At 44.5% G+C, this 20,618-nt stretch overlaps 1 protein-coding gene across 4 annotated transcripts; it reads right to left on the bottom strand.

Annotated features, from left to right (window-relative positions):
• Positions 1 to 103: 103 nt before the first annotated feature.
• aak1a (AP2 associated kinase 1a) lies at positions 104 to 20,180 on the bottom strand. Of its 4 annotated transcripts, XM_030104177.1 has the most exons (19): positions 19,437 to 20,180; positions 16,255 to 16,373; positions 15,613 to 15,721; positions 14,772 to 14,914; positions 14,502 to 14,623; positions 14,316 to 14,397; positions 14,050 to 14,182; positions 13,828 to 13,931; positions 13,474 to 13,553; positions 13,222 to 13,385; positions 12,884 to 13,050; positions 12,400 to 12,597; positions 11,768 to 11,952; positions 11,271 to 11,464; positions 11,107 to 11,175; positions 8,123 to 8,224; positions 7,756 to 7,914; positions 7,437 to 7,526; positions 104 to 2,657 (listed from the first exon to the last, which is right to left on the bottom strand). In XM_030104177.1, exons 1-19 carry the CDS (start codon positions 19,594 to 19,596, stop codon positions 1,828 to 1,830), a joined length of 3,210 nt encoding a protein of 1,069 aa, XP_029960037.1. In that variant the 5' UTR covers positions 19,597 to 20,180; the 3' UTR covers positions 104 to 1,827. The 4 variants fall into 4 exon arrangements, with proteins under 4 accessions (XP_029960037.1, XP_029960038.1, XP_029960039.1 ...); XM_030104178.1 differs by lacking the exon at positions 12,400 to 12,597; XM_030104179.1 differs by lacking the exons at positions 7,437 to 7,526; positions 7,756 to 7,914; positions 8,123 to 8,224 and adding an exon at positions 10,748 to 10,837.
• Positions 20,181 to 20,618: the final 438 nt, after the last annotated feature.

Raw genomic sequence — 20,618 nt, 5'->3', positions numbered from 1 at the left:
GGTAGACTTGACTTGACCACTATATCACAGATCACTCACATTTATTTGGTAAATAACTGTCAAATGTCATGGAGAGAATGAATATTTAAAGAAAGACAAAATCTGATTTACATTCATTTAATAGTTTCTTTATGACTTACAGCATAGTTTTCAAAAGGCAGGCTGTGCAGCATAACAAGGATTTCGAGTGCTTTTTCATCCAACAGTGTCATCAGCTGTTTCTCTGACGTTTTCCTATACACTGCTAGTCATAATAAACTTTACAGCTGTGTCACTGACAAAAACATTCTTAGAGGACCTTGACTCGGTGTCAGTCACCATGTGCAATCCGATATGGGTGAGAAACATGAATTATACATTTTTAAAAAAGATTGTACACTTCCATAAAAACAAAAGGAAATCTGGCATTTGCATGTCATAAACTTTGGGTTGTAACTGGTTGGGTCCCCTTTTCTTCAAAGTGCCATGGTCAAAAACAAAAAAGTGTTTCATGATTTTACAAAGACATAAAAACAAAAAACAAAAAAGGAAAAGGAAAAAAAAAAAAAGTCCAAAAGGTGAAGGAAATAAATTCAACAGGAATGTCATCATTCAGACAATTAAAATCTTACCTCACACACCTGTTACAATCACCGACTCGAAACTGCAAAGCATTAAGTGCTGTAGATATTTGTGTGACCGCTGGAAAGCACTGTTTTGTTTTTTGTTTTGCTGTCCAAGTTTTCACGTGAGCTGTTTGTGAATGAGAAATCGACTTAGACAAGTTGAAAGAAAATCTTGCGCGTGTAATACAGAATGCAAAAATAATGTCATATATGACTGTATGCAAGTATTTGGTGCTGAATGTCAGTGCAATATTAATGAAATAATGTAAAATGCAGCAGTTTCTCGAGGAGGGCACTAAAGGCAGAAGTGATAAATACAGTCTTGACGCGTGAGGCTTCAGAGACGGCATCTTGAACGGAGATACGAGGAAAAGGGAATCATACATCATACATTTCAATAACACCGAACCTACTACAATGAATTTTCTATGCCTAACATTTATATAAGCATCATAGGAACAAACACTTGCTATTTTATTTTCATGAGACAGCAGACCGACCATGAGACTCATAACAGGAAAAAAAAAAAGTTTTACATGATCAAATGCTAACATTTAAACATCTGCATCATCATCCAGCATCTGTTTCATTAACTGTCGAGAAATAAACAGGATTGGGTCCAAAAACCATCGACTCAGAGTTCATGACTGTAGGCAGAAGTCGTGTTAACTCAAGGTTTTTCTGTTGTTGACCGAGTTTTCTTTTCTTCAACAACAGAAAAACGGGAAGGCTGCTCATCATTTTGGCAGATTAGACAAAGGGGGAGATGTTTTGCAGTGACTGATAGTACTATACAGTGTTTCTCTCACTCAAATCTTGTGATTATATGATCTTGTGATTCACTGAATTCATTCCGTCTTGAAAGAGAACACAGGAAATCATCAGATCGTAGTTTCTCAGTGAAGTTCAGACGTACGGACGATCTGTGAGCTCCCTCACTGTGTGGCATGTCAGCGCAGAAACATAACTTGAGGTAGACAAGAAAACAATCAAATGCTTGACCACCATATTGGATATGTGGATGTGTGAAGGACTGGGGAGGAAAAAAAAACGAGTGGGAGTGTGGGATGGATTTGAGTTTCAGTGTACAGATGACCTTGCACTATTGGTTAAGAATGAGATCCATGCGGGTCTGCAGTCCAGCTGCAGCGCTGGTGACAGCATGCAGAATGCCTGTTACAGTTTGCATAATTCAGCGGTTTGACGTCTCGGTGAGGATCCCTCAGGGCTTTTCCTGCGGCGCCTTGAGGTGGAAGGGCGCGGAGACAAAGGGATCCACGGAGCCCACCTCGGAGGTCCATGAGTGAAGAGGTCCGACAGGGACGGATGCCACCGCAGCTTGCCTGCTCACGTTCGACACCACTCTGTGAGCTGCTACCGGCTGCTGCGGCACCGGCCCCTCGAAGTGCCGCGAGTATTTGGCCAGAGCTTGAGGGCGGAAAGGCTGTTGGGCCACTTGTCCCAACACTCCTTGGTCGGAGGTTACGGCGTGAACTCCAGCTGTTTGGATGTATGAGGTCTTCGGTTGTGCTGCGGCGGCTTCCTTTCTTCTTACGAAAGGAGCCTGGGAGAATACGTCGAGCTGCTGTGGGCCTGCAGGCATTGCACGGGGAAACGGCGCGTTGCTGAACACGTCGGCGCTCTCTTCTTGAGAAATCCGAAAGGGGGCTTTAGAGAAAACATCAGCGGCGGTGTGCGCTCCCTGGGCTGGCTCGTGCGAATGATTCTGAGCATAGGAACCTGGAGGATCTTGGTTGAAGTTAGCGGAAGGCTGTGTTGCTGTGGCGCTTGGGTGCAGGAGAGCTAACTGAGGTCCGTTCTCGTCTTCGTCCTCAGAGTCCTGCAGCAGAGGTTGAGAGCCGCTGCAGTCGAGCACTGCTACTGGGCCGTCAGCGGCGACTCCGTCCTGCCGCTCCTCCTTCTGGGACTCCTTCTCTTCGTCTTCGTCGCTGGAGTGCACACAGCCCTCGATCTGTTGGGACTCCCCTTCGAGGACTGCCGCTTCTTGTCCCTCCTCGAGCACAGTGTAGCCATTGCTCTCCCCTTGCATATCTGTTAAAGAAGAGCAGAAAAACAGGAGCATATCAGAAATGAACCATCAAACCTCAAAACGTAAAAAAAAAGTTACCGTCTGAGCTCCAGCTGCCTGTTTATCTGGCACACCATCCACTCTTAAGCCTGACACTTGACACATACTGCATCTCTAAAATGGCCAGTGATCTGTGAGCACGACCCAACACTGAGGAACCACCACGAGGCTACAACAAAAACAGGACAAACCCAACTCTGAACAGGTCACGAGACAGACGAGACTACCAGCTCTACTGTTACATCAGACAACACCCAGTAACCTTGTTTCCACAAATGAGTTGGAGCACAGCGGCACTATCCTCAACTCAGCCTTCCAGAACCGGGGGATTGCTTTAGAGGAGGGAAGCAGTGAGAGCAGCTTTCCTTTTTAGTAAAAGGACTGATCGAGTTAGAGGGAGGTTAGAGGAGACCAGCAGGTCTGTGGAAACAAGGGGAACTAGTCAGGGATAGACGGGTTGGCACAGATGAGCAGAGACAGGTCAGTCTTACCTCAGCAGTGTAGACAGCCGCTGTTAACTGGCAGCTCTTGGGGAGATGTTAGTTGAAGCCATTAAAGGAGAACACCATTTTTTTTAGTTGTTGTTGTTGTTTTTGTGTAGCTCCCTCACTAGTTTCTTAATTTTAAGCATATTTCTTGCCTGAGTTTGTCAAACTTAAAAACCCACCTCCCTACACAAAGATAATCAAAGCAACACAACTGAACTGCTCCGTTAACAGCACCGAAACCAACTACGACTCGTCTCAAAATACAAATCAATAACTGTAGGCCATCGATGTTTCCTAAAGTATAGAAGCACAATTCAAAGACAAAAAACTCAACATATTTTCAGGTCTGCAAATCACAAAAGCAACTAATACTGACAAAGCAGAGGGTGGTGAGGGGGAAAAAAAGCAGTGATGTGAAAGCCCCCAAAACAGGAAGATCTCTGGAAATCTAAGTGTCCAATAACACAAGCACATGCAGCATGCAAGGGAAAGGCTCATCATAAAACATCTGCATTATAGAGACAATAATCTACAACAGTAATAACTGAGGGATCTGAAAACGGTTTGCTTTGTTGCCATGAAAAAAATGTGACTCAAAGAGACATGAAATGGATTCACATTGAGTTTTATTGTCACTCTGCTGTATGCCTCTGTCCTTTGTCGTTTAACTCATAAAAATAGAGGTGCACTCCATCATGATCCCACTGACATATAAACATCTGCTGCCAAGTCATGGATTTACACTTCAATGTGATCGTGGTGGTTTTTCGCGTCCATCACCATTCCAGCTCAGACCAGCGCAGTAGATACATTAGTTTGACACGGCGACACAAGTAAAACTCCACGGCCAAGGCTAGAACTCTACAGGATACAGCACTGAAGCAGTATCAAGGGATTGCATAGATCAGCTACGATGATGTGAGTGACTCAACTGAACAACGTGGGATGGGAAAAAAGAACGAAAAAAGCTTGGTAGGATTTACTCATGCCACTTCTGACTGCAGTCTCTCATCAAGATGAAAAGTGGATAAACTTATGGCGCTCGAAACTTAAAGCATGTGCACACAGATGATGGCAGAGGGGGGTGTTTGTATATACAGAAATAGGGTGATATGGAAACCTGATGTGTGATGGCATTAAAGAGGACCTATTAGACTCACTTCCAGCTCATTTTCTTTGTCAGACTCCATTGTCTGTTGCTTTTATGATTTCCAAGCTAAGAAAAGTATGGTTATCTTGTATGGAAAAGAGTCTACACTGTAGTGACCGTCACAAAATCCTTGATTATATCAACCTCCCAAGATAATCGTGGCAGTGACGGAGCTGTGGTACTACTGCTGACCCTTCATGACTACTCACACACCTTTTACATCTTATCAAACAAACTATCAAATCCAAACTTTTTGGACATTTTATTTAAATCATACCAGCTGTCCAGCCAGCAGGGGGCGCTGCAGGTATCCCAGTATCACAAATTGGCAGTTGTTCATTTGAAGCAGGCTGTTTTAGGTCCTGCCCTTCCTACATCTTTGGAGTGCGACAAAGCCAATAAAGAACCAGTTAAACAAATCAACCCCTTAAAAGCAAATCAAGTGTACAAAGCAGCATGAAGCCCGAAAATAACTCTAGGAAAGTTACTTTTGCACATTTAAGTCGTGTTTTAACATTTTGGCCCATTTTAACATGAGCAAGTCTGACTTCATGGATAAAACAGAACACAGGAGAGCATAACGGTCCTCTTTAACGCTGTGGAGCTTGTGATGCTACACAAGCTTTTTGTCTTGGTATCTGATTGAAAGATGGTAAACAATGAGCGGTGGTGAAATGTATTCCAGAGGTATCAGGAGGCAAAGTCCGTCATTAACTCTGTTCTGCTGTCAGATCCAATTTCATCCCCATCATATCAGAGTGATTTTACAAATACCATGTGAATACCTCCAAAAGAGCAACGCGGTCCGGTTAAGTCATAACAACTTTGTTTCATGTACAGACAGCAGCATCGAAAAATAAAACGCCATCTCTGAATGACTGACAGGAATGAAGAAATGAGATAGGACCACTTTGAACAGTATATTTTTACACTGTTGAATAGTTTCATACACAAATATCTTTTTTTAAAATCAATATATCCTTAAACATTTTTACAGATTTCATAATGGAACTCCGTTCATACATTCACTCTAAAGCACTATTAGTAAAAGGCACATCTCCTCATAACATGAGAGATGAAACACCTTCAAATAGCACAAACTAAAACTGAACTTTCACCAGTGCTGACAAAAAGTAAAACAGGGAACCAATGAACACTGATCTTATGTACATATGTATATATATGTGGAATCTTTCCCCCCTTAAGTCTTAACTCTGAAATCAACACCATAACTGAATGACAACAGAGCTGGATGATAATGACACTGTGCCTCCCGCTCTGTGACGGCGGCGAGCTGCTAAAGATCTGCTCAGTGTTTCTGACCCCGAGAGCAGGCCGACACACGGCAGACTCGACAAAATCGCCCTACGTTTTGGCATTGCTGCAGGTCAAAAACTTCATGGCTGTACATGTAGAATGGCGGTATTACAAAATGCATCCATTTCACACCGATGGTCTTATTCAGTGCCGTGCAGAATGCTGACAGGAGACGCTGGGAAATGGATTTGGAATAATCAATCGCTTCTCATTTTCCAGGCACCATGAATACGGACAGACTCACTGGTGCAATTAAGTAACATTCAGAAGGAGGTGCCAATACACGCTTGACGTAAAGCTGAAGCCAGTGAGCCGAAGTGACTTGTCTATTCGGGGGTAGCAGCTCAGAAATGAACAGATGTTTTGTTGATCATGTGCAAAGTGATCATATCCAAAATGTTAAAATAAGGCAGTCTATCGCTCCTCCAACAACTGTAAACCACAACAGCTTGAGAACTCTGTAAATACTGCCCGGAGCTCACGTTTTCTCTCCCCCAATCAAATCTCTCCACACGGGTCCAGCCAGAGCAGCAGCACAGCTCCCATTCCAGTTGCGTCTTTTGTTTGGTCACTAGTTTAGTTCAAAGCTTTCACTGGAAAAGTGCATCATATCGTCTGGGATGTCTTCAACCTCTGACACACACAGCTAATTTATTTTTTTTTTAATTTTTTTTTTAAATAAAGAAAATACAGCCACAACCCTGAACAAGAACAGAAAGTGAACACAATGCAGCTGTGATCAAGCAGTTTCGCATGTGCAGAAGATGAGGCTCGATCTCCATGGGCGTGCGCTCAATGAGGGATATTAATGCAAATGTGAAGAAAGCATGAGGCGGACCATGGTGGAGCCGGGACAGAAGCAGACGATATGCTCAGGCGTTAATGAAAAGATTCTTTTTTTTTTTTCCTTTTTTACCAGCGTGGGAATGCCAACAGCCAGCAGAAATATATGAAACCAGCTAATCAGGCAACTAGAGATGGAGTTGAGGCCAAGGAGGCGCTTCAGGAGAAGGGTTGGACTGAACCCGTCTACGCTGGCTCCTCTCTTTATAAGGTGCTACATTAGGTGCCTCTGTGAGCCCATCTCTATCCCCCAACCCTCCTCCCAGCCCTCTGTTAGGATTGCACGCTGCCCCTTCGACCTCTCCCACCCCCTCTAGAGGTCGATGAGCTGATCCACCAGCAGAAGGGAGCGGGCCAGGTTGGGGATGCTGGACTCTGAACTGCCACTGTTGCTGCGCGAGTGACCACCTGAAACGTGCCAGAGAGAAAGAGAGAGAGAGAGAGAGAGAGGGAGATGGAGGAGCCGAGGGAGATCGTGAGAGACAAGCAAAAGAATAAGTCGTTTTATAAGGGGGGGAATGAATGGATGGAGAAATTAAGAGTGAGGAGATGGAGAGGATGAGGGGGGGAAATGATGGCAGAGCGGAGAGGTGCATGGACGGGGCAGAGAGAGAAACAAGCAGAGAGTGAGCTGGGATCATTTTATACAGGGAAGCCATTCTAACATGAGGAGACTTTCAACATCAACTAAAAAAGAGCCAAACGTCTGCAAGACTGAGAGGCACCGGCTGGATAACTTCAGAGACAAAAGGGGAGGTAAAAAAAGAAAAAAAAGATGACTAATGTGAGAGCTTGATGGGATCAAAAGCCTTAATGTGACGAGCACACCCATACAAGACTTCTCACATCAGCGATCAAAAGGAAGAGCTACGGTGACGGCACAGTCTCTACTCTGTGAGCTTCAGCAGGTGTTAACGGGCATCTCGGCTCACCAACAGCCTTACCTTGATTTGAGTTTTTGGAGATAAGCACAGGAATAGGGTCAAACTCGTCGTCGTTGCCCTTTTCCCCGCACGACATGAGGAAAGTAGAGTCTGCGGCGGCGGAAGATGAAATAAAGGAACAGTGATAGGAGGAAAGAAGTTATCGCGGGAAAAGCACAAAACCAGAGGGGCGAGAGAGAGAGAGGAGGGCGCCGGGGCAGCCGCAGCTTGCGAGTCCTTTCATTTTCCACGGCTTCTCTTCTAAAACTGTCAAAGATCTGCCAGGGCTCATACTGTCATGGTGCACATACAGAAAGCTGCATAGACAGAAGCGACTCACCAGAAGCGGCCGGGCTAGGATGCAGATCCTCCAGACAGGATCCAGAGCCCGGAGGAGCAGAAGAGCAGGAGGAAGGGAGAGCAGAGACAGACGGCTTTCCGTGAGAAGTGTGAGATAACAGACCGACACCCAGCAGAGAGTCCTCCCCAGTGAGAGAATCTGAGACAGGACCAAGCAAAGGCACAAAGACGTTAGACTGAGGGACGGAGGAGGAGGCGTTTTGTTGGTAGGATAACTTCCTGTTGTGTACGTAGAAGAAAGGAGCTACACTGGACTCTGCATTGTGTGAGGGCAAACGACTTTTAGCTGAATCTGGGACGGGGTAAATTATGTGATATTTTCCAATCCAGTATTCCAGGATGCTAACCTGGCAGGGTGGCAGGAGTGAGTTCTGTCTGGCCTGGGTGTCGCTGCGTCAGGGGAGGTTCCAAACCAGGAATCAATGAATCCACACACAACTCTGCCTTTGCTACACAGAGACGGCAAACATGGAGAACAACACAAAGAAAGTGTTAGTATTGTAAGAAAATCGAGAGAATAAAAATGGGAGAAAATCTTCATTGTTCCTTTGGCAGCTGGTTCGTCTGGCCTCTTAATGACGTGTGACAAAATGCAGAAAGAAGAAACATGCAGGGCAGCTGGAGGAATTTTTTAGGCAAGGCAGGGGACATGAACACAGCTGGTACCATTGGTAGAGCTCCCAAGAGGGTTCAAAGGTCAGGAAACAGCAGAGAAGGTTCAGGGGACTTCAGTCCCTTGACCAGTTTCTCTTCGAGTGAGTCAAAGAAAGAGCAGGGGAGCAGACAGATGGTGACGAGGGAGGAATTTGCAAAGAAAGAAACTACACATGATTAACAAATGTTAATGGTTCAAACGTAGAGAAGAGTCCAGTTCTGTTCAATGACATCCAAACAAAACCTCATGAGCAGAAATAACCTAACTTAACATCACATGCAAAAATTAGGGCGGCAAGAAACACCAATCAAGCTGTTGTACAAGTGGAAATTATTACGTTTTATTTACTTCAGCAAACCACAGCTGCAGACTGCAGGGCTGACTGACTTATTCTGGGAATCTTTAATTGTTTTCAAAGTCGGCTGATCTCAGAACAGTTTTAATGTTTCGCTAAACAGAGTGAACTCACTTCCTGTCCCACACTTCTCAGTTCAGTTAGTAGCTTTATTCAGTCGCTGCAGAACACAAACCCGGGAGAAGATGAAGGAAAAAAGTAAACGCCGATAAAAGAATACTGAAAACCCAGAACACCAAAGGCTTGTGGCGTCCATTAAAGCAGAGAAGACATTGTTCGAAGGCTGATGGAAGAAAGATCAGCTGGCAGACTTCAAACAGCACCAGTCTCATTGTAGACTAACAATCACAGACATGGAAATAACAGCATAAAGGATCCAAAGAGGCTGTCTTCATGCTGAAGACCAAAAAAAAGTCAAATTAAAGCCCAGGCTGTTTGCGCCGTTTTCACTGGATGTCTCTCTGCGGTTAAAATAAAGCTCATGAAGACCAGGTGGAACAAACTGAAGACCAAAGCCATAATTCAGATAGCTGCTTTTATGTTGCAAAGAGGAATGGTATTAATCTCTTTGTGTTATTTTCATCTAATGCCAACATCCAAGCCTGTAACAAGTCCTGTTGAGTTGTTTTGTAAGATTGCGGGTGGTGTGCATCAAGTTCACAGAAACTGAGGAAATTTCCTGCAACAAGTTTGTATCATTAATTCTGCACAATATCATTTGGCCCATTTTAAATTCAGTGACTGAAATAAACTGAGATGGAGTTCATAAAATACTGCATACAAACGTGTTTCATCATTTGACAAAGTTAAAGAGTTTAGTCAGACTCAAAGTTGTCAGTGTACAAATCTGCTCAGTGCATTTTTAAACCTGTAGAGAAAAAAAGGGTTTAAGTTAATTTTGTCATCGTTAGTTTTTTTATTAGACAATGCACGGGTAATTGTTATTGTTTAAGAAATTATGGAAATGTAATGCACTCCATGCTCACAACCGCTGACTTTTCACTGCACCTCATACTTACAGAAAAACTGCTACATGGGGTAATAAAGGGGTGGAAGTTGGAGGGTCTGAGACAAGGAATGTGTTGGCTCAGAAAATGGCACAGCAGATGTGACCTTTTGCTCCCTGCACTATAGAAAAGAGGCCAACATGAATGAAAAGCATCACAGCCAAAACAATATCTCCTCATTCGTCACGAAAGCAGCAGATTAAGGATAGTGTGAGGAGCATTCCGTCTCACTTTACTCCGACCTGAAAATCCCTCTCCAAAAAGGCCACTCGGATGGGAATCTCCTTCAGTAAAGGTTAAACAGTGTGTGCTTGTGTGCATCCTATTTGAGCGAGCAACACAGAGAGAGTCAAAGAGACAGCTTAGGTTGGATTGAGAAGATTAACCACGCCTTCATTATGTAATGGCATCAACGCTTTTATCCTCTCAGTTCAGACCTTGAGCAGCAACTGCACAAAGGCTGCTGCACAGTTTCTTCAAAAAGAGCTAAAGGCCGCACTGAGGAATGCATAAAGGGCTGGGTCATCCGTCTAACAATACTGCGTGCTAAACATTCTGTTGTTCTCAGCAGCAGCGGTAAGCAGGCTGCTCCAGCGTTAAGGAAATCCAATTAACAAAGGAGAATTTGTCCCCTGCGTTACCAGGCAACTGCGAAAGCACAGATCTGCAAATGAGATGCGATCCAGTTGTAGCCACAGTGTCTATTCAAGGCCGCTGACAAGAAGCCACTGTGAGGATGCATGCTATGTCAACAAGATAGGGCTGTGGGCAAAGCCGAATCACTGGACTGACCCCCGTAAACTAACCTCTGGTTAGTGAGATATCCGGGAAACTACCTGGGCAAATACAAGAAAGTGAGTCATAAATTCTCAGAATTCGGCGATACTCAGGCACGGGGAAATTAAATCAGAGCAATCAGAGCTTGTTCTGCAACGTGATGTGACTTGAAAATTACCTGTGGTGTCAGAGAGCGAGAGAGAATTAAAAGGCTCTGGGACAGTCAACAGAGCTGAACCCGCACTTGAGATGGCTGCAGACCTTTCAGCTTAATATCACACAGTGAATAAAAATGGAAGAGAACAAATGGAGGAATGTGAAGCATGAACGGAATGAAAGACAATACATCGCTGAAATTTGGAAAAACAGCAACCAAACACGGAGGTAAATCAAATGCAGCTGTCTCTAAAGAGAGGTATCTCAGACACAGACACTGACAGAAGAGCTCACTCGTTGCTGATATACTATATAACTCTCCATATTATATGGTACCTGAATCAAAGAATCAAAGAGACAAAAATAAAACAGAAGCCTTACCTGGAAAAGAACTGAGTCCTGGAATGAGGTTTTCGCTGGAGCCTGTGACCCTCTCTCCCGCTGCAGCAGCTGTGCAAATATTAAAAAAAAAAAAAAAAAAAGAGAGAAAAAGATTAAATAACCATTCGGCAAGTGTGAGTTATTAATGAACAGGCTCAACTTACTCTCGGCTAACTTTGCAAAGTCTTTGTTGAGGAGCTCCTCCGCTGTCAGTTTGGAGAAGTTATCGTCACCGAAAGGGTTCCAGCTGGACTGAGGTTTGGCTGCCACCGGCGCCGAGAGGCCGTCGACATCGCCGCCATGATACACGCTCTGCTGCGACGAACACGGCGAGCCGGAGGGAGTCGTGCTGGCCGATCTGCAGGGCAAAGATACAGAAACAGAAACGGCTGTTAGAGCACACTTTGAAGATAAATCAGAGGTGTTGGTAGTACGGTCTGGCTTCCTGATGTATGCAAATAGGAATGAGTGAAAAGAGCTATTTAAAGACTCGAACTGAGCGATTCTTTCAAGACTGGATGCTTTGGGAGGTAAAAGGGTCATTTGTCTTCCTTCTGGGTTCTGTCATATGAATGGACTGCCTATTGGGCTTCCAGCTTCACTCCGAGCCATGAAAGGACAGTTCATTCTCAGATTACTGAAGGGACTTCATTCTGCTCACTTGGACTTGTTGAGTCCGGCTTCAGCTGCCGCCGCGTGCAGGAGCTGGGTGGACTTGCTGACCGGGACCCCGAAGATTGCGCTGTGGGTGACGTCGCTCAGGATGCGCCTGTGGCCACTCTTCGGGGCCGTCTTTGGTGATGAAGGGGGCGTCAAGGAGCCGACTTTGTGAATCCCTCGGGCGCTCTGCAACAAAGAGGATGGAAGAAGAAAAACACTAAATGCAGGATTGAGGGGAAAAAAATGCTAGGTGCAAATCAAACATGTTCTGAGTTAGTAAAAAAAAAAAAAAAAACTGAAAAATGACAATGACAGAGAAGATTATAGATTTTTTTAAAGCGAAAACTCTATAAAATCACAAAAAGCAGTTAAAGAAGAGAGAACAAAGGAAGCCAATCCCAAGGTTTTAGTGATGAGATAACTGAAAATACACTGAAAACAGGGACAAACAAGGATGAACGACACAGGAAATGTCTCTTGATGTGATTTCCGAGACATTCATGATTTCCGACTGTCCAAGAGGGAAGAGAAGAGTACATTTCTGAATCTGATTTGATAGAGATGAGCTACTACTCAGCCCAAACCCAAAGAGCAGCAGACGGCGTAGCAGCAGGAGTCGGGTGTTACCACAACCTCTGTCTCAGCTGCGGGACCGATGACGGCCGACTCTGGGATGGGGGTGAGATGGAGAGCTGCTGTTTCGGGAGATACATGCAGCTGCGGCTGCTGCTGGTGGTGTTGCAGAGGTTTAACTTTGGACTGCAGGGCAGCAGAGGCTTGAGAGGCTGTGTGTTGATGCTGCTGCTGCTGCAGGTTCTGTACCAGTTGGTGCTACACAGGAATACCACACAGCCAAGCCAAGGGTGTTCTCAGTCAGCTGAGCTTGAACAGTCCAACTTGGACAAAATAACTACCAAAAGCACATCACATAGGACAAACCAACAAATGAAAGAGCCCACAATGCATCTGTCTGTTTACGACTGCTGCTGGCAGCACAGTTACTGAATGAATCAGGATGAGCCGGATGGACCCAATAACAAACCGATTGTCCTTCCTTGGGTTGGAAATCTGGCAGCACACAATGTAGCTCAGCAATACTTTAACTCTGCATTCCTACCTGCTGGTTGCTTTGAGGGCTGAGGAAAGCCGAGGTTTGCTGCTGCTGCTGCTGCTGCTGCTGGTGCTTCACCAGGAGCTGCTGATGCTGAGGTGTAGCCTGCGGCTGCATGCTGGCCGCCTGTGCAGCAGGAGCCTGCTGGGCCGGCTGCACTGCAGCTGCAACACCTGAAGGGGAGGAGAGTGAGAAGAAAGCAGTTGTGTTATTGTGTGGAATATTCTCTGACTGTTTTCAAAGAGTTTCTTGCACGATCCAGTTGTGATGCACACATAATATAAAGTATGCACTCATAAAGTGTAACAATGTGATTGTTAATAATCAAAGCTATAAAATTGCACCTATAGCTTGGGGTGCTCCAGTCGTCGCACTGGGCCTCTTGCGTGGCGTGAGAGCCGGCTGGATAGGAAGAATGCCCGATATGGGCTGGGGCTGAGCCTGGCCGGCTTTGGGTCGCTGACGAGGCGCTATTGAGGTTTCCGTGGTCGGAACGGGGTCCGTGAGCCTGATGGGAAGAAAGGCGAGAACTTCAGAGTACTGCTGAAGTTTCTTACTGTAATGGCACATTGAAATGTGCGGTTTTCTCCATTCACCTGGCTTTGGTTTGACTCTTTTTGGCCACTGCTTCACTGGCTCTGATAGGCTCAGGAAGTTTTGCAGGAATGGGCAAGTTCTGAAACGATACGATCTCAGTTTATAAAAGAAACTGAATCCTTCAACGCAATACCAAAAGCACAGTGGTAAAAACATGAAAAAAATAGTTTGTGCTTTCTGTGAATGAATCCCTTTCCTGTTTAAAAATACTTATGCTAAAAGCATAATAACTCTCTAATATCATGTTTGAGATTACAATTTGGAAAGCACAAAGGCAAATGAAATTACTTATTCAAAGTATGTAAAAAAAAAAAAAGTGAAACATTAGCCTGCGATCCTGCTTGCTGACTTACGTGTACATTAGGGATCGGGCATTCTCGTCGAGCCAGTTTAAAAGCAAAGTAGGATACTTGGTAGATGTCTGGTCTCTTATCTGGATCCGGTTCCAGCATGTATCCTAAGATGTTGACAATCATAACATTGAAAAGTTATGGACATGCACATCTGCACTGAAAAATAACCATACATGCACGAAGGAACCCAGTCAGCAAAAACGAAGGAGAAGGATTACTCACTAATAAGACAGTGCATTTCCTGGGAGTAGCGGGAATTGTCTGGGATTGTGAAACTGCCATCGCAAATGGCCACTTGGCTCTCGCCAAAGGGAAGCGTGAAGAAGCACAGCTTGTAGAGTAAACAACCCATGGCCTATACAGACAACAGAATCGATAGACGTTACGAATGTCAACACTTATCAATGCTCTTGTCATCATGACAGCAGATCAATCTTGTCTTAATTCTCAAATTATTTATTAATTAATTACTGAAAGGTTAATCTTACCCAAATGTCTGCCTTTGTTGTGATAACCTTTCCACCGTAGAGATTCACCATCTCTGGAGCGCGGTATGACAGTGTTGTGTACCTGAGGGGAAGAGGAGGCTGCTGAGTGTCTGAAATCTTCTTGGAGAAACGAGAACTGATGCAGAGTGTTCTGAAACACCAGCAAAAAGAACAAAAACAGCATACTTTTTGATCTCCTCCTCCACAATGGGCACCCCTTCTGTCTGAGGGTTCTGGAAGCAGTTGGTGGCGCTTCCAAAGTCACAGAGTACGTAGTGTCCTCGGTCGTGCAGAAGGATATTTTCCACCTACATGACGACGACAAAATGAACCTCATCAGAACTGACAGCAGAGTGCCAGAAATAATGACTGCTTGTTTCCGGATAACTAATATTAATTATCTAGTCCTAAGCATCCGGCGGAACTGGTTGGTTTCAGGTAAAGAATCGGGCTTGCCTTGAGGTCTCGGTGAATGATCGGAGTCTTGCACTGGTGGAGACGAGCGACGGCCTCACACGTATCGCAAAAGATCTGCAGCACCTCCGCTTCAGTGAAGCCCGTCTGCAACCGCTGGTTCATCAGGTTCACAACCTGCCCACCTACAGGAAAGTCGCAGGTCATTTACAAGTTAATGAGGAGTTGGAGAATGACAAATAAGCACGTGCTGTACCCCGGCGGCACTGCTAACCACGACATTCAGTTCTATGAAGCAGTTCAGACTGCATTAGTATTTATTATTGTTGTTGTTTGTGTTTAAGAGATATCTGCTGGCAGTGCTAATTGACAGAATAAAATGTATTGAAGAGAGGGATTAGGTAAAGGTCTAAAATTACACCTCGGGGGAACTAGTGAGCTGTTCAAGATGTGCTTCATGACCCTCGCCACCCAGTGTGGGTCGCTCTCAGTCTGCACTGAACAACTGGAGGACAAGACATGGCGGCTGTAAGTCACGACGCTCTAAAAAAAAAACTCCTTCAGCAAGGTTATTTAATCAATTGTGCTTCTTTAAAACCATATAAATAAAAACTTCTCCTTCTCTATTGTTGTGTCATTTCTAAAGAGAGTTTGTACAACTATACAGGGATATTAATATTTGATCACTCTATAAATACCATCACCGAGTTATTATCGATCGACTGAAACAGAACCTCCATTGACTCCGACAGCTATTCGTCATCTATTCGTCTTCTGGAAAAAAAAAAACCAGGATGCTGCAAGCAGCCGAGTATAATGCAGCTTTGAAACCAGTCGGGACAGAGAGGCATGGAAGGGGGGTGGGGGTGGTGGGCTCATTTACCTCGACAGAAGTCCATTAAGATTAGGACTTCCCACACATCGCCAGATCCAACTGCTGCTATGCTGGAGTCCAGGAAGCCAACAATGTTTTTGTTGCCCACCAGGTCCCTCTATGTAAACAGAGAACACAACAATGCAAGACGGCAAAGATGATTTTCACAGTATGCAGGACATTAGGCAATAAAATATATACATGTTTGTAACTTTTCAGGATATTCAGTGTGTTTTTAGCTACTAAAGTCTGAAAGCAGTGATGATAACCATCCGCTCAGGGTGTGGTTGCAGGAACTGGTCAGTTTAAGATGCCAGTCGGGATATGGACAAACAAGACGGGGAGGACTGCAACATTTAGAAGTCCTGAGTCCTCAGCTTTGAAGCTTGCCTCAGTTCTTGGCAATGTAGCTGAATCAAACAGGATTTTAAGATAATATTGAGTGTTTGAGAGACTTCAAGATTCCCCCAAACTAAAATCCAGTACTGCATGTAAATTCTGTTTTCTTAGCGAAGCACACTCATGACACACAACACTTTCTCTGCACCATTAATTCCACAAACACAATCAAAACTGTCAGGATTAAATGTCAAAAACAAAGTTTAGCTTGTTTCAAAAAGCAGTTAGCTACTGAGGAATATCCCTACTCACCATAATCTGTATCTCCAGTTTGCAGATCTGCAGATCATGTTCATTGTTGACATACATTCGTTTTAGGGCACAGCGTACGCCTTGATGTGTGCGCACCAGAAAAACTATGGCAAATCCTCCTGCGATAAAAATGGACAAAGAGAATTACCAACAAGGTCATTCTGTCACAAAAAATGTGCATGTTTGGACTTTTTAAACATTACTGTAATATATAATCTATCATAGGATTAATTTTTAATGCTAAATGCAAAATATTCATTAGTTTTCCATACGTTTAAATCAAGAAATGAAAGTTATTTTTACAACAACAAGATTTATTTCTTTAAAAAAGATCTTTAAACCAAAGCTCCTGGTCTTGACACATCAAACATCTCTTAATTTTGGTAGCTGAGGACAGAAAATTAAATTGGCTTCACTTGAGTTTATTTTTTTCCATGTTATCATGGTAGATGAAGAGGTGTGGAAAGGTCGGATCATGTGAATGGCATATGTAATGAGTCACTGGAAAGAAGAGCTCGAAACACGACTGTGTGCGTCAGCAGTCGTGCTGTAGAAAACGATGCAAAAGGAGGCAAAACTGACACAGGATACGGGAAGTGAGAAAAATTCATCATCCCACCTTCGGTCTGTGACATGCTGACACAAAAGAAAAACCACACGCTGTACGTTGCACATCCATGGCAACAGAAGGCAGCGACAATCACGCAGCTGAATGAAGACACCAGCAAAATATACCTCAACTGAGCCGTCTTAGCAAGTTTCTTTCCAAAGTTAAATCCGACCAGTGTTTCTCTTCACGCCTATGGGAGCAAAAGTCTCCACATTCTCACAGACCCACCCTCATGGACGCACTGTGATGTACACACTCCAGCTCCTCAAATAAAATAACCCCTTTTGATTCTACTGCACAGTGACTGTCAGCTGCCAGGACGGAGTCATTGATTCATGCTTACCGCAGGTTGGATTCAATAAGTTTAATTCCCTGCCACAAGTCTCAATTTTGTGATTACTGCCACTCCTCTACACAGGATTTTTCTTGCAGTTTGTGCTAATGCCACACGCAGGTCTGACTCATGCAGCTGGCATCACTAAGCCAAGGACAGCTCCACGTGACCAGGCTGCTTGACGTTTGATTAGGACTGCCTGGGGATAAATCACTGCACTGCAATGCTGAAGAAGCTATTCAAGTATCAAGCAACAGCGGTATGTTTTGAAGTTGTTCGAGTTGTTTATGCTGATACACTGTCCTGCTCTGCATGGGACCGGGGAGGTGGAGGTGTGCTGACACCACAAATGCTATAACTGGAAATTTCACGGTGAGGTGCAAAATTCTCAAAAAAGGCAATTACAAGGACACAAGTCAGAGTGCTTAATCTTATCATGTCATGTAAAAATGTCATGCTTATAATATCATTTTCTAACAAAGAATTAACTGAAGCGTTGTAACAGAATGAGGAGCACAGAGTCTCCAGAGCAAAGGCAGCTGAGCCACTGCTGTCTTGCTCCATCTAATCTGAGATGCCTCTAAGAAATTAGAAGGATTAGCTGCCTTCTTAAGAGACATTCAGCAGTGGTCTACGATCTCAGTCGACGGTGTGACCGAACAACTGTAAGTACGGCTACAAATAGCCTGAGCACACTGACGTAAGCGAGCATCAGGGATTATACCACTTTCCTTTATGTATACATGCTCAAGTAAATGGACAAAAAAAAGCACCTTTAGGCACTGCTATGAAAAGCACAAAGAGCAGCTCTTGATGCTTCTGTCCTAATTTGCCATCAGTGAAATGGGAATTACATAATGAAGTCAGGTCAGGGCTAATGCACAGCACATGCCTCCACAACTACTATGCTGTTTACAAACACGAACACTGCAATGCCAGCACAGCACTGAGCATCTCACTCAGACTAAATTAGCAAAGACCACCCGTCTTGACGGGACAGGTTGTAGTGTCCTAAAATATATACATATTATTTTGACTATTATTAACAACTATGTAAGACGCTCGTGTTACCAGCAGTAACTCTATATTGACACAAGTAAACGGATACTGTTGATAGTAAAGACAGAGAGCTGTGTCTTCGGACAACTGGTTCGAAGCAAATCACAAACATTTGATCCTAATGCTGGAAAAAACATTAAAAATAGTGTTTCCTTTAAACTACAAAAACCAGGACAGTGTATCAAAAAATGCATCTAAATAAAGATATATACTGGCATTGACAGGACTTGCATTGTAAAGGTTTACTGCATGCACATTAAAAATCGAGGTTCTATTGAACCTCAACACAGGTGAAGTTAGACATGTATCTTATTGATCAAACCTGAATGTAGCCAAACAGATGGTGCGCCCATCTATAGTACTGATGAATTAATCAGTTTTTTCTCATCAATTATTTAGGAAGAGGCCCTCTTAGCTAACAGAACATGGCAGACTCGTTGCAGAGACAAATGACCACAAGAAACATGTTACGTCTTCAATGAAGCTTGCTTAAGTGAGTTCTTATGAGGACTACCTAGCAAGTTATGACCAGTTTCAGGTATTTTTTTTCCCCCCACTCTTTGATCTTAATCTTGCAGGAAACCAAAATGCAAGCTTGTTTCAAGACTTTGCAGACGTTGCAGGGTTCTAGGAAGTCTCACCTTTTAACCAGAAGACAACCAACCAGCGCAGTTTCTTCATGCACATGTCTGAAATCTACATCTGAAACGCGTCCCACCCTCTGCACACACCAGAACATATGACTCAGCATAACTTTTAGAGCACAGTAGAAAATCCAGTTGCACCTCCCAGCCTTCAGGTAACTTATGAATTAAAAGCAGAGAGAAGACACCTGGGTAACACACCCTCCTCCAAGTTTCAATTTTCTGCCTGGGATCACTTTTCCCATTACAGTTATCACTGCACAGGAGATCAGCTCAGAGCACAAAAGAAATGGCTTCTAGCCGAGTGAAGTCGCATTAAAAGAGTACCTAGGTTACTGTAAATGTTAAATCCTTCTGCCAATAACAGGTATGATCGCTCACGAACACGTAAGAAAGGTGAGAGCCTGTAATTATGTTGGTAAGTCTAGATGAGCCAAAAACAAATACAAGGTCCACTTATTGAACTCGGGTTACTTGATTATCCAGCGCCGTGTGTGTCTGGGTGACATGTGTGTGGAAGGACACGTAAGCTCACCTTCTGCCACGATTTCTTCGACGGTCACTTGATATCTCCCGATGGTGAACACCCGCCCGATGAAGCTGCCACCGCCGCCCGAACCGGCGCCTCCTCCGCCGGCTCCGGAACCAGGCCCGGAGCCCGCATAGTCCCGTCGAGAATCAAAGAATTTCTTCATTTCCCCCAGATGTTATCCAAAGTACGGCCGGGTCCCGACGCGTCTCGGCGTCGCAGCAAATGCTCGGATTAAATTAAAACAGCCCCTGCTTGACTGAGATGAGCCGCTGTTAGCAACACGGAGCTTTTCCAGTAATTGAATGAGTTAGTTAGCCCGGAGCTAAGCGCTAACTCAAATAGCTTCAAATATCCCGGAGCTGAGCGGCGCTCCCAGGCCGGCTCATGACTTCAACACCGGGCGGAGTCAAACCTTGAGATAAACAGGCGCTTTCCACTCTCAGACAACAGTGGCCGGGCTGCGAGGTCGAAGGGAAACCCCGGTTAGCTGGTCTCACGCCTAGCCGGCTAACTAGCCCGCTAAGCAGCTAGGTGACAGCTGTCAGCCGACGGACCGGCAGCCGGGCGGGTCCGAGGAGTCCAATGCAGCTTATCACTCATCTCCACCGGGGGGGATACACACGGTGGGGTCCGAGCCTCACGGGGCGCTCGACCGGAGGAAATGTGTGCGAACGGCAGGCTCTGAGCAGGCTGAGTGACTTAATGACGGAGCTAGCGGCGTCCTGCTCTCCTGGTCCTCTGCTGGTCCTCTCTCCCTCCCTGAATCCCGATCCTGCTGCTGCTGCTGCTGCTGAACTCCTCCTCATCTGATTGGTCAAAACAAACATCCACTTCCTGGAGGTGCTGCTGGATCACTCCCCCCTCAACCTGTTGGATTCTGTCAACAAACATCTATTATTACGATTCTGTAACATTTGAAACTGAAAATGAAAAGAGGACCATTAGTAGGCGTCTAGTTTTGTCTGTCTGCCTTTGTGTTATATTAGCAGTTAAAAAAAAAGTAATTAGTATTGGACAGGTGACAGGTTTGTCAGTCACTTCTATTCTCATTACATGACAACACTACTACACTGCATCGCAGTGTTTTAATTAAAATGGGAACACTGGAACAAAAACTGCAAATAAAAAAGCACAAATCTGTGCTGACAAATGGAAAAATCCAACATTATAACATTCTGAACAAAT

Source organism: Salarias fasciatus, chromosome 12 (assembly GCF_902148845.1).
Source record: "Salarias fasciatus chromosome 12, fSalaFa1.1, whole genome shotgun sequence".
Classification (NCBI taxonomy): domain Eukaryota; kingdom Metazoa; phylum Chordata; class Actinopteri; order Blenniiformes; family Blenniidae; genus Salarias; species Salarias fasciatus.
This window is presented reverse-complemented; position numbering and strand designations above follow the sequence as displayed.

What these genes read in the sequence shown, in the direction of transcription:
- aak1a (XM_030104177.1), bottom strand. Translation starts at nt 19,596, where the DNA reads ATGAAGAAATTCTTTGATTCTCGACGGGACTATGCGGGCTCCGGGCCT. An exon ending in CTTAATGGACTTCTGTCGAG is followed by an intron (nt 14,915 to 15,612) that starts GTAAATGAGCCC and finishes ACTTTCCTGTAG; the next exon opens with GTGGGCAGGTTGTGAACCTG. An exon ending in CTTTGCAAAGTTAGCCGAGA is followed by an intron (nt 11,176 to 11,270) that starts GTAAGTTGAGCC and finishes ATATTTGCACAG; the next exon opens with CTGCTGCAGCGGGAGAGAGG.